Genomic DNA, 16,448 nt, shown 5'->3' on the forward strand with positions numbered 1-16,448 from the left:
AAAATCCATAAAAATCTCATGTTTCCATGAGATCTGTAAAGTTTTCCTTTTAGCAGAATGCATCTGATTATTTTGGCATCTAACATTCTATAAAGTGACTAATAAAACTTGACAGTAATGAGATAATGGAAATAACAGGTTTTTTTTTTTAATTTTAAAATTACTTTTATCAAGTTCAAGATGATGATCAAGTTGACGACAGTGACAATCGCCTGTGTGTCCTTGCTGAGACAGGAGACTCTGCTCACAGGCTGGTCCTTGTCCATGCTGTAATCACCTCTCTCCCCGGTCCCCAGCCTTTAATTAATCCTGGGTGCACAAACTTAAACTCCGAGCGTTCGGCTTCTTCAGGCCAGCCTGTCCTCGGTTCTGGGAGCTGTGCAGTAGGGTTGTCATTTGCCACCACGTGGGCAGATGAAATAAAGCTCAGGGAAGTTAACGATTGGCCCAGGCCAGCATGTGTTGGTCTGCTGTCGTTTTGCAGTATGTCTGGTATGTGCTCAGTCGAACAAATATAAGGCCTGATCCTGCCTCATGAAGGATCATTCCAGTGGCAGGCCTCGCCCCACTGTGCCCATCCCAGGCCTCTCCAAACCCCCTTTAACGTGAGCCTCCATCACCGCCCTCACCCGAGAGTGGAGGCCGCCTTACCAGGCTCCTCAGCAGCCTCCGTGGACTCCTCAGTATTTCTGAATCTTTACCTGAGAGGAAAGAAGAACCAAGGACTAGTGTTCCTTTGGGAAGCAGGATGGGCTATTCAAGGTTCACCCTTCCCTGTGGTTCGGAGACTTCCAGACAGGCCTTGCCTCCCAGCTCGGCTCCTCTCCCGTTACGCTGCTGTCCCCAGCTGGGTCTTTCATCCTTTCGCGCCTCAGCACCGATGACCCTCCTCAGAGACGCCTCTCGGGAGCTCCTCTCCGCGCCCACCCTGCATGTGGCCCTCAGAGCACTCACAGCTTCTGCAGGGGTGGTGGCTTGGTGACCATCTCTGCCCTCTGGGATGTCAGCTCCCAAGACCAGGGCTCAGCCAGCCTTGCCTCGTCCTGTATCCCCTATTCCTAGCAGGTGTCCGTATGTATATGACTATTCAAATTTAATTCAAATTTTATGTAATTCAATTCTTCAAACTCAATCATTCAAAATGCAGTATAACAATACCATTTACATTCTAATGTCGTTTGCTTGAATAATTCAAATATTTGAGTCCTATAATTACCCGGCCTGTGAAAGCCTGATGCAGGGCCACGAGAGAGAGAGAGCCGTGCGGTCAGACGGTTCACGGGGGTTTCCTGCTTGGTTCTGACAGCAGCTGTGTTCCAGCGTGTGACAGTCCTGGGCCTCAGATTCCTTGTTCACAGCATCTATCTCACAGGCCTGTTGTGAGGATTACGTAAATCATATATAAAGAGGAACTGATGTTCATTACTTCCCCCTTCGCTCCTGACTCTGCTGATGCTAAAATAACCATAGGTGCACGGAGTGAAATCGTCATCTGGTTCTTCCCACTGCAATGACCTTTTCCCAAGAATTTCAGGAAAGGTCAGGGACCCCCTTCCCAGGCAAAAGAGAGGCCTCTTTTCTTAGCAGCAAAACCAAAACAAACATAGTCATTTGTCTTCCTTCTTACTTTCAGTGAGTGAATGTGAATCTGGAAAAGCCTTTTAGTACCCTCTAGAGAAATATTGTCACTATATTGTTATTAATTATATTAACTTCAAATTATTAATAACAATTTTAACATGATTGATATTTAATAATTAAGTTATTGATTGAATTGTTATTTGGTATCACTAATTTGATGTTGGTATCAAGTAAATTATTTAACATTGTTATTTAATAATATTAATAGTAACATGAATATTATACAGAACCAAATTTCCTGGTCATTTGCATTCACTAGTGAACAAATGTCAATTTCTTTTTCCATTTTGCTTCACTTTTCTCAAGATATTCAGAATATGAAAAGTAATTAATGACACATTTACCACCCCCATCCCCAATATAACATTTCTAAGGAGTTTCCCAGCAAAGATAAGCAACATGTAACTTTCAAAACAACCTTCGTGTCATCATAAATCCATCTGTTTAGGGATGGCCAGGCAAATGGAAAGCTCACAGTCCTTTGGTCAAAATAATGACACAAACTTATTATTGGGGGTCACACTAAGTGCCCATGCATGGAGTCCTTTCGTCTCATTGTAAGAATCCAGGCGGCAAGTTTGGCTTTGTGTGTCTGAGTATAAGCTTTGAGTGGATATTGCCAGGGCTGGCTGGATTCTGGAGTGATTTTTCTGCTGCTTACTTTCATGGAAAGTCTAAGGCCAAGGTCACAGCTCTCAGATCACAGAAGCAGCATCCGTTCTAGCCTGGCTCAGGGACCATGCTTAGAAACCTCTCCTTACCGTCTCCGATTTGCTGGGCCGGCTGCTCCTCAGCCTTCTGAAGTGTCACTAGTTACAAGTTGCTTTGCAAATGAGTCAACTCTTGGCACAAGCCGATTTGAGAATTAGAGATACAGAAAGCTGGTGAATGCAATCCCTCAGCCAGATTTCACTCTCCTACAAAAAACGAAGAGGGAAACCGTTGTTAGTAAAATCCCTGAATCGCCGGGCTGCACCAGCCGCGGAGAGGCCCTCAGGTCCAGTGCCCGGCCCAAACCCCACAGGGACTCCCGCAGCCCACGTTCCGACTGGCTTCCCTGCAGGGGCCTCCCTGCTCAGTCGAGCCATTGAAGTATTTTAGCGAAGATGGAAAACAGGGCAATGGTAACAAAGGCTATAAAAATGTGTTCCTGGAAAAATATGTTCTAAAGAAGTGAATTAAAATTAGACACCTGTGCTAGCAAACTGGACACATTTACCAGTGATGACTCAGCATTTCTAAGCCTTGCTTTTCAGAATCTGGAGGGAATAAACATTGAGCTATTCCGGTCACTGTATATACGCATCTCTCTTAATCCTCTCAAGGATTCCAAGGACAGGTGGTGTTAGCCTTGTGTTATCAATGAGAAAACAGTTTCCAAAGCTATGTAGCACAGGATCACACAGCAGCAAAGTGAGGCCACCAAGGTTTGACCCCAGAGCCCTTACCCACACTCCCAGCCTCCCCACCACACTGCCTCCACTCTCAACATTTACATTTAAGGGGATTGTGAATGGGGTTTTTGTTTGTTTGTTTTTCAGAAAAGCACACACACACACAATACCTAAAATGGATACTATAAATCCTTTTAACCAGTCTTGGAAGCCTTAATCATTATTACCTGAATCACATGACTCAAGAAAGCCAATTTCCAAATAGGCCCCAAAGAACAAAACTTCTCAAGTGAGACAGGAGCACTGAGCTGGCTTATTTCCCTCTTCCCGACTCTTTTTCTGTCACTTACAGCACACTTACCTGGATCAGACACAATTTATGTGCTGTGTACACACTAGCTCAGGTCCCCATGGTGACACTAGGAGTGGAGCGGTACTATTACTATCCCCTGTTTACCGAGAAGTTGGGCACTGGCCCCAAGCCTCACGGCAAGGAGGAGAAGCAGCTGACTGAGCTTTGGGCCCTGGCATTGTGGCTCCGGAGTCCACCCTCTTCACCACCATGCAGACGCCCTTTCTGTGTTCTCACCAGGCTCACGATGGGAGGGCAGGACAGGAGAATGCGGCCACCCGAAATGTGTCCTCTGAGCCCTGTCCCGCCGACGCTGGGTCTGGTGGTTAGAAGAATGCCTCCTGAAGAGCAGCAGCATTCTCCTACCTTGTTGTATGGAAGCAGTGTTTTTGGTTTTTGTTTTTTGGTTTTTTTGAGACGGAATCTCGCTCCGTCACCCAGGCTGGAGTGCAGTGGCGTGACCTCGGCTCACTGCAACCTCCGCCTCCTGGGTTCAAGCTATTCTCCTGCCTCAGCCTCCAGAGTAGCTGGGAGTACAGTCGGCCGCCACCATGCCCAGCTAATTTTTGTATTTTTTTTTTTTCAGTAGCGACAGGGTTTCACCATGTTGGCCAGGCTGGTCTCGAACTCCTGACCTCAGCTGATCCGCCCGTCTCGGCCTCCCAAAGTGCTGGGATTACAGGCGTGAGCCACTGTGCCCGGCCGAGGCAGTATTTTTTAATGGAACATCAGCTCACAACCCCCGGAGCCAGTGTTCTGTGCCCTGCAGCTCAGAAAGCCTGCTTTCGGGTGATGATGTCCTGACACAATGACACAGAACTGGACTGGGACTCTGAAGAAGCAACACTGATTAGTAGCCGAAAGAGCAGCTATAGCTACCCTGTAGGAACCACTAGCTCCAACCTCCTTCTTTGCTCTCAGGTCGACAGCTTCCCTCTGAAAACGTGATCAGTCTCAGCACCGCCAGCCAGCAGCTGTGGGTGAGCAAGGTGCTTCATCCAGCTGCCCCTCCCGGCAGCCTCATTTGGAAAACAAGGCCACCAGGCCGCTTGATCTCTAAAGTGTGTCCAGTCCTATTGTTTATGACCCTGTTAACCTCTTTTGATCTGAGAATCCAGGCGGAAGAGTGTCTACAGAAAGTGAACTAAAGAACCCAGTTACGTTTCCATAAGAAGAAAAACGGTGGGTGTTTAGAAACGGTTTAAAACAGAGAGAACGAAGACCAGTTTGTCAATTGCCTTTACTCAGTCTGAGTTTTACCTGACTGAGCTGGGGACTGAGCCCTCCTTTAATATTTGACACGATTGCCACAAAACCATGAGGCTGCTGCAGTGGTGCTGAGGTGACACATCCAGTGTCTTTAAGCACCTGACAGTGGCCTGGCTCAGTGGAGATGATGCTTAGATGGGCTCCCACTACAGTGCCTGGGGTCAGCCTTTTGCCATGAAATGAAGTATTGCTACTAAATTATTGTTGACTTTTTTTTTTTTAACAGGCGCTTGAATAAAATTGTTTGGCGAGCATTATCTCAAGAGGAAAAAGAAAAGTAAGCCATTCCATTCCCTCCTCACTTTTTTTTTTTTTTTTTTTGGTGAAATTCACGTAACCTAAAATTAACCATTTTAAAGTGTACAACCCAGAGGTGTTTAAAATATTCAAACTATTCTGCAAACCACTACCTTTTTCTAGTTTCAAAACTTTTTCATTTCCCCAGAAAAACACTTTGTACCCATAAATTTGTCACTCCCCATTCCTGTCTCCCCCTTTTCCGGGTTACCACGAGTCTGTTTCCCGTCTCTGATTTTGGCTACTCTGGATATGTCATATGAAGGGAATCATACAGCATGTGACTTTTTGTGTCTGGCAGCTTTTACTTAGTTAATGGAAAAACCTTATGTTTTCAAGGTCCACCCAGCTATCAGTACTACATGTGTATATGTACATCACGTTGGTCTGCCCATTCTTCCACTGACGGGCATTTGAGTGGTTTCTGTTTTTTTGCTGTCATGAGTAATATTGCCATATGCATCTGTGTAGAAGTTTCTTTGTGGACATATGTTTTCATTTCTCTTGGGTATACACCTAGCAGTGAATTTACTTGTCACATGGTAATTCTATGCTTAGCTTTTTGAGGAACCACCAAACTGTTTTCCACAGTGGCTATGCCACTTTTAAAACATATCTATTTTTATTGACCTATAATAATTGTAAATATTTTGGGGTACATGTGATATTTTGACACTTGCACACATGTAATGATCAAATCAGGGTGTTTAGGCTATTACCTCAAACATTTATTATCCCTTTGTGTTGGGAACGTTTTAAGTTGTTTCTTTCAGCTATTTTGAAATATGCGATAAATTATTGTTAACTCTGGTCACCCCACTGTGTCATCAAGTGCTACAACTTCTTCCTTCTACCTAACTGTATGTTTGTATTCATCAACCAACCTCTCTTCATCTCCCCCGCCACCACACACACTCTTCCCTGCCTCTGGTAACTATGATTCTATTTTCTGCCTCCATAAGATCAACTTTTTTTTTTTTTTTTTTTTTGGCTCCTACAGATGGGTGAGAACTATTTGTCTTTCCATGCCCGGCTTATCTCACTTAATGTCATGACCTCCAGTTCCATCCACGTTGCTGCAAATGATAGGATTGTGTTCCTTTTTTGGCTGAATAGTATTCCACTGTGTATATATACCACATTTTCTTGATCCATCCATCCATTGATGGACACTTAGGTTGATTCATATCTTGCTGCAATAAACATGAGGGTGCAGGTGTCCCTATGATACATACTGATTTACTATCTTTGGATAACTGTCCAGTAATGAGATGGCTGGATCATGTGGTAGGTTCTTATTGCTCCACATCCTCACGAATACTTGACATTTTCCTTTTTTTTTTTTTTTAAGTCATCCTCATGGGTGTGAAAGGCTATTCTATTGTGGTTTTGATACACATTTTCTTAATGACCAATGACGTTAAAAATCTTTCATGTGCTTGTTGTCCATTTGTATATCTTCTCTGGAGAAATGTTTATTCAAGTTCTTTGTCCATTTTCAAATTGGGTTGTGTTTTTGTTGTATAACTTCTGAGGATGAAGTCATTATCAGATATCTGATTTGCCAGTATTTTCTCCCATGCTATGGGTTATCTTTTCACATTCTTCATGATGTCCTTGATGTCCAGAAGTTTTAGGAAGTGAATGCATCTTTTTTTTCTTTTGTTTGTGTTTCTGGTGTCAAATCTAGGAATCCATTGCCAAATACAAAGTCATGAGCATTTATCCTTTTGTTTTCTTCTAATACGTGTATAGTTTTAGGTCTTACATCTGGGCTTTTGATCCATTTTTGAGTGAATTTTTCTATCTGGCGTGAAGTAGGGTTCCAGCTTCATTCTTCTTCATGTAAATATCCAGTTTATCCAGCACTATTTATTTAAGAGAATATATCTTTCCCTTTGAATGGTTTTGGCACTCTTGTCGAAAGTCATCTGATCATAAATGTTTGGGTTTATTTCTGGACTCTCTATTCCACTGGTCTGTATATGACTATCTTTATGCAAGTTGACACTGTTTTAATTACTGTAGATTTGTATTAAGTTTTGAAATTAGGAAGTATGAGTCCTTCAACTTTGTTCTTCTATTTCAAAATTGTTTGGGCTATTCAGGGCCCCTTGAAGTTTTGTATAAATTTGAGGATTGGCTTTTCTGTTTCTGAAAAAAAAAATTGGAATTTTTATAGGCATTATATTTAATCTAAAGATTGCTTTGAAGAGTATTACCATTTTAACAATATTGTCTTCCAATCAATGAACATAGGATGTCTTTCCATTTATTTAGTGGGTGTTTAATTCCTTCAGCAATGTTATATAGTTTTCAGTATACATGCCTTTCACATCCTCTGTTATTTTGTTCTTTTGGGTGCTATTATAAATGGGATTGTTTTCTTAACGTCATTTTCAGATTGTTCATTGCTGGTACATAAAAACAGCTGAATTTTGTATTTGACCTCGTACCTTGCGACTTTGTTGAATTTATTGATACTAGTGGCTTTGTGTGGAATCTATGGAGTTTTCTATATATAGAAACATGTCATCTGCAAGTAGAAATAATTTTACTTCTTTCTTTCTAATTTGGATGCCTTTTGTTTCTTTTTCTTACCTAATTGATCTAGCTAGTACTTCTAGAACAACATTGAATGGCAGTGGTGATAGGGGACATGCTTGTCTTGTTCCTGATACCAGTGAGAAAACAAGGAAATTCCCTGTATTCCTAGTTTTCTGATTGTTTTTATCATGAAAAGTGTGTGTTAAATTTTGTCAGGTGCTTTTTCTGTATATATTGAGATGATCATGTTTTTTTCCCTTTGCTCTACTAATGTGATGTATTAAATCATTTGATTTTCTTAAGTTGAACCACTCCTGCATTTCTGGCATAAATCCTACTTAGTCATGGTGTATAATCCTTTTAATGTTCTGTTGGATTTGATTTGCTAGTGTTTTATTAAGAATATTTATGTCCATATTTATAAAGAAAATGGTCTTTTGCTAGTATTTTATTAAGAATATTTATGTCCATATTTATAAAGAAAATGGTCTGTAGTTTTCTTTGGCATGTTTGTCCGGCCTTGGTATCAGGGTAATTCTCTTCTTGTTGACTGTTAAGAAGTATTCCCTCATCCATTTTTTGAAAGAGTTTGAGCAGTATTGTTGTTAATTGTATGGTAGAATTCATCAATGAAGGCAACTGCTTCTTAACTTCCCTTTGTTGGTGGGGGGGGATTTTGTTTTCTTATGCAAAGTATTTAATTGTTATAGAGGCTGTTGAGATTATCTATTTCTTCTTGAGTCATTTTGGTCATCTGTTTCTAGGAATTTGCGGATTTCATCTAGATTATCTATTTTTGGCATAGAACTATTCATAGTATTCGCTATAATTCTTTTGATTTTTGTAAGCTGAATTAGTAATGTGCCTGCTTTCACTTCTGATAGTAGTAATTATGTGGTTTTTTCCTTTCAGTCAATCTAGCTGAAGATTTGTCAATTTTGTTGATATTCTTAAGGAACATGCTTTTAATTTTGTCGATTCTCTCAATTGTTTTTCTATTCTATAATTTGTTTTTAAGTGCTCTCTTTATTATTTCCTTCCTCTGCTGGCTTTCAGTTTAGTTTTCTCTCCTTTTTCTAGGTCCTTAAGATGTAAATTTAGGTTGTTGATTTGAGAGCTATCTTTTAATGAGGAATTTACAGTCATAAAACTTCTTCTGAGCACTGGCTTTGCTGCACCCATAAGTTTGGGTGTGTTATGTTTTCATTTTCATTTATCTCATATTGCTTTCTAATTTCTCTAGTAATTTCTTCTTTGGACTGTTGGTTGTTTGAATGTGGTGTTTAATTTCTATGCATTTTCCATTTTTCCAGTTTTCCCTTCATTGTTATTCTAGCTTTATTCCATTGTGGGTAGAAAATATACTTTGTGTGATTTTGACCTTTTAAATATCTTGAGAATTGCTATGGTTAACATATGGTCTATCCCAGAAAATGTTAAATGTGCACTTAATGTATATTCTGATGTTGCTGGATGGGGTGTTTTGGATATGTTTGTTAGGTCTAGTTCATTTATAGTGTTTTCTAGTCCTCTATTTCTTATACATTTTCTGTCTAGATGTTTTATCCATTATCTAAAGTGAGGCGTTGAAGTCTCCAACTATTTTTACACAGTTGGCCCTCCATATATGTGGGATCTGCATCCATGATTCAGCCAACCATGCATAAAAAATATTTTTTAAAAAAGAAAAATAATAATACAACAATAAAAATACAAATAAAAATAAGTATAGTATAACAACTATTTACATAGCATTAACATTGTATTTGGTATTATAAATAATCTAGAAATGATTTAAAGTGTACAGAAGGATGTGTGTAGGTTATATGCAAATATGACACTATTTTATTTAAGAGGCTTGAGCATCTGTGGATTTTGGCTTCCATAGGGGGTACTAGAACCAATCCCCCATGGATACCAAGACATAACTATACGTAACTGTCTATGCCTCCCTGTGATTCTGTCAATATTTACTTCACACATTTTAAGGCTCAGTATGCATATGTGTTTCTAGTTTTCATATCTGCTTGATGATTTGAGACTTTTAGCAATATATGATGTTATCTTTTGTCTCGTAACAATGTATAAGAAATCTATTTTGCTGGTAATATTATAGCCACTCCAACTCTCTTTGGTTACTATTTCCATGGAATATCTTTTTTCATCCTTTCACTTTTAACCTATTTGTGTGTTTAGGTCTAAAGTGAATCTCTTTTTAAGCAGCATATAGTTGGATCATTATTTTCCTCATTCTGCCAATCTTTCTGTTTTAATTGGTGAGTTTAATCTATTGACATTTACAGTGATTACCGATAATGAAAAATTTACATCTGCCATTGTGCTATTTGTTTTGCATGTCAAATTTTTTGTTTCTCAATTTCTCCAATATTTATGTCTTTTATTTTTGATTTGTTCTAATGGGTCATTACGCTCTTTATTTCCTTTTCTGTATACTTTTTAATTATTTTCTTAGTGGTTACCATGGGAATTATAGTTAACTTCCTACATGTATAACAATCTTGTTTGAATTGATATGAAGTTAGTTTTAGTAGCCAACATTAACTGTTCCTATTCAGCTTCAACCTCCTGTATATAGTTATTGTCACAAATTATATCATTTACACTGTGTGCCCATTAACATTGATTTATAATTATTATTTTATGCATTTGCCTCTTAAAGAATAAAGAAAACAAAATGAGTTACATACCAAACATACAAGAATACTAGTGTTTGTATTTACCTATGTAGTTATCTTTACTAGTCCTGTTTATTTCATCATGTGTCTTAGAATTATCTTCTGTATCCTTTCACTTCAACATGAAGAGCTCTTTATAGCATTCCTTTTAGGACAGGTCTACTAGTAACAAACTCTCTTACCTTTTATTTATCTGGAAATGTCTTAATCTTGTCTTCATTTTTGAAGAATAGTGTTACCAGATATAGAATTCTTGACTGATATTATGTTTTCTTTTTTTTTTCAGCACATTAAATATATCACCCTGTTGCCTTCTGGCTTCCATAGTTGATGATGTGAAATCAACTGTTAATCTTATGGAAGAGTCCTTATTTATGACAAGTCACTTTTGTCTTATTCCTTTCAAGATTTTCTCTTTGCCCTTCAGTAGTTTAATTATAATGTGTATTGGTGTGACTCTCTTTGAGTTTATCCAGCTGGAAGTTTTCTGAACTTCATGAATCCTTCTCCACATCCTTGGCAACACTTACTTTCTATTTTTTTTTGTTTTTGTAGTGACCATCCTAATGGATATGAAGGATATCTCATAGTGGTTTTGATTTGCATTTCTCTAATTATTTTTTTACATGATTCCTGGATGTTTGTATGTCTTCTTCAGGGAAATGTCTAGTCAAGCCCTTTATCCATTTTTAAACTAGGTTATGTTGTTGTTGAGTTGTAGGAGTTCTTTATATATCCTGGACATTAACCCATTCTCAGGTTTATGATTTGCATACACTTTCTTCCATTTTTTAGGTTCCTGTTTCACTCTGTTGATGTGCAGCTATTTTCTTTGATGCACAAAAGTTTTTAAGTTTAATATAGTCCCATTTGTCTATTTTTGCTTTTGCTGCCTACACTTTTGGTGTCATATCCAAAAAAGCTTGCCAAATTTGGTATAATGAAGCTTTATCCCTGTTTTCTTCTAGGAGTTTTATAGGCTTGGATATTTAATCTGTTTGAGTTAGTTTTTATATATGTTTTAAACCAAGAGTCCAACTTCATTTGCATATGGATAGCCAGTTTCCCCAGAATCACTTCTTGGAGAGACTGTCATTTTTCCATTGTGTAGTCTTGGCACCTTTGTCAAAAATCACTTGACAAGATCACATGAGAGCTTATTTATGGACTCTTTATTCAGTTCCAGTATTCAGTATGTCTGTCTTTAGGCCAGTGCCACTGCTTTGATTACACTACAGACAGTACACTGTTTTGATTATTGTAGCTTTGTAATATGTTTTGATATCTGGAAGTATGAGGCCTCCAACTCTGTTCTTTCTCAAGATTGTTTTGGCTATTCAGGATCTGTTGAAATTCCATATAAATTTTAGGATATTTTTGTATTTATACAAAAAATACCATTGGGATTTTGATAGGGATTGCATAGAATTGTACATCACTTTGGGTAGTATGGACATTTTAACAATTAAGTCTTTCAATCCATGAACACAAAATGTCTTTTTTATTATTTGTGTCATCTTTAATTTCTTTCAGCAATGTTTTGTAGTTTTCAGTGTACAAATCTTTCACTTCCTTAAAATTATTCCTAATTTATTCTTTTTGATGCTATTGTAGATGGGATTATTCTCTTAATTCCTTATCTGATTTTTCATTGTTAGTGTATAGAAAGGCAACTGATTTTGTTTGTTGATTTTATATCCTTTAAGTTTGCTGAATTTATTAGTTCTAACAGTATTTGTAGAATCTTTAGGGTTTTTCTACACGGAAAATCATGTCCTCTACAGAGATAATTTTACTTCTTCTTTTCTAATTTGGATGTTGTTCCTTTTTTTTTCTCACCTAATTTCTCTAAGACTTTCAGTACTATGTTAAATAAAGGGAGAAGAGTGGACATTGTTGCCTTATTCCTGATCTTAGAGGAAAAGCTTTCAATCTTTCATTATTAAGTACGATAGTAGCTGTAAGCTTCATTATGTTGATGTAGTTTCTTTCTATTCCTAGTTTGCTGAGTGTTTTTATCACGAAAGGATGTTGACTTTTGTCAAATGATTTTTCTGCATCACTTGAGATAATCATGTGGGGTTTGTCCTTCATTTTGTTAATGTGGTATTTTACATTAATTTTCATATGTTGAACCATCCTTGCATTCCAGGAATGAAGCCCATTTTTTTCATTGTGATTATCTTTTTAATGTGCTGTTTAATTCAGTTTGCTACTATTTTGTTGAGGATTTTTGCATCACTGTTCATCAGGGACATTGGTCTGTAGTTTCTTTTTCCTTGTAGTATCTCTGTCTGGTTATGGTATCAGTGTAATTTCTGTCTCATAAAATGAGTTAGGAGTATTTCTCCCTTTTCAATCTTTTGAAAGAGGTTTGAGGAGAATTGTTATTAATTATTTCATTGTTTGGCAGAATTCTCCAGTTAAGCCATGTGGTACTGGGCTTTTATTTGTTAGGAGGTTTTTGACTATTAATTTGATCTGCTTACTAGTTATAGATCTCTTCAGTTTATTTATTTATGATTCAGTCTTAGTAGGCAGTATGTTTCTAGGAATTTATCCATTTCTTCTTGGTTATGCAATTTGTCAGTATAATATTGTTCATAGTAGTCTCATAATCCTTTTAATTTCTGTGTCATCAGTTGTAATGTTTCCAGTTTCGTTTCTGATTTTAGTTATTTGAGTCTTCTCTCTTTTTTCTTGGTTAGTCTAGCTAAGAACTTGTCAATTTTGTTGGTCTTTTCAAAAAAACCAATCTTTCTTTCATTGATATTTTTTCTATTGTTTTTCTATACTCTATTTTTAATCTTTATTATTTTCTTCCCTGTACTAACTTGGGCTTTCATTTGTTCTTTTCCTAGTTCCTTGAAAAGTAAAGTTAAATTGTTAATTTGAGACCCTCCTCCTTTTAAAATGTGTTTGCCACTATAAACTTCCTTCTTAGTACTGCCTTCACTGCATCTCATACATTTTGATATGTTGTGTTTTTTTTCCTTCATTTATCTCAAGATATCTTCCAATTTCCCTTGTGATTTCTTCTTTGACACATTGGTGGTTTAAGAATATGTGACTTAATTTTTATATATTTGTGGATTTTCCAGTTTTCCTTTTGTTATTATTTCTAGCTTCATTTCATTTTGTTCAGAAAAAATACTTTGCTTTCAACTTTCTTTTTTTAAAATATTTGTTTTGTGGCCTAACATTCAGTGTATTCTGGAGAATATTCCATATGTACTTGAGAAGAATGTGTATTCTGCTGTTGTTTGGTGAAGTGTTCTCCATATGTTGGTTAGGCCCAATTGATCTGTGTTGTTCAAGTTCTCTGTTTCATTATTGATCTTCTGTATAGTTGTTCTGTCCTTTATTGAAATCAGAGCATGAAGTCTCCTGCTAATACTGGGTTGCTGTCTATTTCTTCAATTCTATCAAAGTTTGTTTTATGCATTTGAGAGCTCTGATGCCAGGAGCACATATATTTATAACTGTTATATCCTCTTAGCAGATTGGCCCTTTTACCATTATATGCTATTCTTCATCTGTTATAACAACTTATGACTTAAAATCTATTCTTTAAGTTCACTGATTCTTTCTTCTGCTTAATCACATCTGCTGTTGAACCCCTCTAGTGAAGTTTTCAATTCAGTTATAACATTCTTCAGCTTTAGAATTTCTATTTGGTTCTTTTTTATAGTTTCTCTCTTTGTTAATATTCTCATTTTGTTCATGCATCGCTTTTCTAAGTTGTATTTGTTGTCTCTATTTTCTTTTAGCTCATTGAGCATCATTAACATTGTTGTTTTGAATTGTTTGTCAGGTAATTAATGTATCTCCATTTCTTTAGGACCGATTTCTAAAGATTTATTGTGTTCCTTTGATTGGGCCATTTCCCCATATCTTTGTGTGCTTTTCCCTATATTTTGTATGCCTTATGATATTTAGTTGATAATATGACATTTGAAAAAACAGCTATCTCATCCGATTTTCACAAAATGGCCTCTTACAGGTGAAGGGCTTCACCAGTTATCCCAGCTAGAGATGTGGGGGAATCTCTGAAACCTTTTCTGGGGATGTGTCTTCTTTGGGCTTGTGTGTGTAATTTCCCAGTGAAAAAGGTTTGCCCGTTTCTTTCAGGAGCCTATAATATCTTGCTCCCCCTGGTGTCTCTCTGCAGTACTGCAGTATCTCCAATGCTGTAACAAGCTGTAGCGCCCATTTCTATTCTCAGAGGTCCCAACCTGACATGCAAAATATACCACTGTTCTCATCAGCACTCTGAATCAGGCAAGACAGAAACCTGTTTCTTGAGAAGTCTCCCAAAACACAAGAACTTTGAATGTGTATTCCACTGTCTTCTCCAAAGGAGAAGCCAGGACTGGGGAGTTTTCTTCCAGTTGCATCACATTGTTTTGGGAAGGAGGAGAGGTTAGGGCAGGCAAAATGTAACAAACTTTCTTACTCTGCTTCATACAGTTCTTCCTGGGTTTGTACTTGTCTAAGGTGCCACAAGCTCATCATTGGTTTCTGTAATTCTCGCAAAGGCAATTTGGTTCATACATTGTTAAGTCAGTGTCTCTGTAGGGGAATGAGGGCCGGGATTTTTATTCCACCATCTTGCTGACATCATTCCAATAAGAATGTTGTGCTGTCTTCTGGGTATAAGTTTGTTTGTGGATGGAGTCCTGTGGTTGTGCTGAGTTTAGACTGTACTCTTCCAATACCCAACATCTAAAGAAATAAGTGCTGCTTTCAGCAATAAGAGTGATAATCATTAATTGTTTTCTTTCTCGCTACCCATTCTCTTCCAGCAGTGTCTGACTCAGAAGCAGCTCAGACTGGAAACAGAATCCAGGCCCTGGGCCATCACACCACACTAGCTTCCTCTGGAGTCCCACAGCCTGCTTATCAGCCATAGAAAGTTTGGCTTCTGTTCTTTATGTACCAAAACAGCCGAGCCAAATAGTTTAGACTTATTTAGGCTCACAAAGAGGAAAGGAGATAAAAATAGCTAAAATGAGCTAGTATAAGAATTACTGCACTGAGGCAAATATTTGGGTTTGTTTTGCTTTGCTTTGTTTTTCAGAGTCACTGCTAGGCATACTTGTGTGAAATCTCTTTGAAGCTCATGTTTGGTTCTGCCAGATGTTAGGCTCCAAATACGGAGAAAAAAATGCGGAAAATTTATGTGTATCATACTTCTCTAAAGTCAGATAACCTAATGAGGTAATAAGGAAAAGTGCCTACCATAATTCACAGAGATGGTTATTTCTAACCTTTGTAAGCTACCAAAGTCTTGATGGGCCAGAGGGTATGGCTACCATGCTGTCATCTGACAACTGACACTAGCTTCAACAGATGTTTCTCAGAGGAGAGTTTCTTAGGAAACCATCTTACCATATTTTTTCAATTACAGTCATTTTCTTTGCTTTTTGTTTCTTCCTCTTGTTTTTTGCTTGTTTGTTTGTTTTTTAGGTTAGATGCAAACAAACCAATACAGTACTTGGAAAACAAAACAGTTTTAAACCAGGCTTTAGAACGGTTGAACTGGCCCATTTCGTTGAAAGAGCTGTCGATACTGGAAAGCGAAATCCTAGCTGGGAAAATGTACATCCAGCAGGCCATGGAACTCCAGGAGGCTGCCAAGAAGAATTATGCAAACAAGGCCCCGGGAGAGGTGGGTGCCCTGGAGGTCTCTGTCTTTCCTCCTCTGCCTGTCCCAAGTCATTGCCATCCCTACACTGGCTTCCTTCTCTCTCTCCCACTCCTTGCCACATTGATTTCTAAAAGGGTTAGAGCCAATCCAGTTAAGGTCTCAGTACTTTTTTTCATCATAAAGGAAATGCCACTTGATTGTACTATGAACTTATTTTTAAAACAATACATCTTTTAATTGAAAAAGAAAAAGCTAAATAGAAGTATAATGTAGTGATTAAAAGCCTGGACTTTCATAGGAGCCAGACCAAGAACTAGCCTCAGATCTACTGTCTAATCTGTGTGTGATTTTGGTTACTCAGTCTCTAAATCTCAATTTTCTTGTAAAATAATAGTATTAATATTATCCGTCTCATAGGGTTGTTATAAAGAGAAATGAACATGTGAAGTGCATAGTATTGAAAGCTCCCCATAAGTGTTAGCAATTATTTTTTATCACCATTAATAAAGCAAACCTTCTAAAAAGAAAAATAATTTATAATCTGGTTGCCTTATTGCTACCACTTGGGAGCCTTTCCTTTTAGTTTTTTTTCTCCTCAAATG

The 16,448-nt window shown here is 37.8% G+C and overlaps 1 protein-coding gene across 1 annotated transcript in view; it reads left to right on the forward strand.

Annotated features, from left to right (window-relative positions):
* Positions 1-16,448, forward strand: part of VWA3B (von Willebrand factor A domain containing 3B) — a 250,393-nt gene that overhangs the window by 178,488 nt on the left and 55,457 nt on the right. Inside the window, 2 exon segments of the mRNA XM_050755024.1 lie at positions 4,883-4,933; positions 15,666-15,867. Of these exon segments, the coding sequence (XP_050610981.1) occupies positions 4,883-4,933; positions 15,666-15,867 (253 nt within the window).

Source organism: Macaca thibetana, chromosome 13 (assembly GCF_024542745.1).
Source record: "Macaca thibetana thibetana isolate TM-01 chromosome 13, ASM2454274v1, whole genome shotgun sequence".
Taxonomy (NCBI): Eukaryota; Metazoa; Chordata; class Mammalia; order Primates; family Cercopithecidae; genus Macaca; species Macaca thibetana.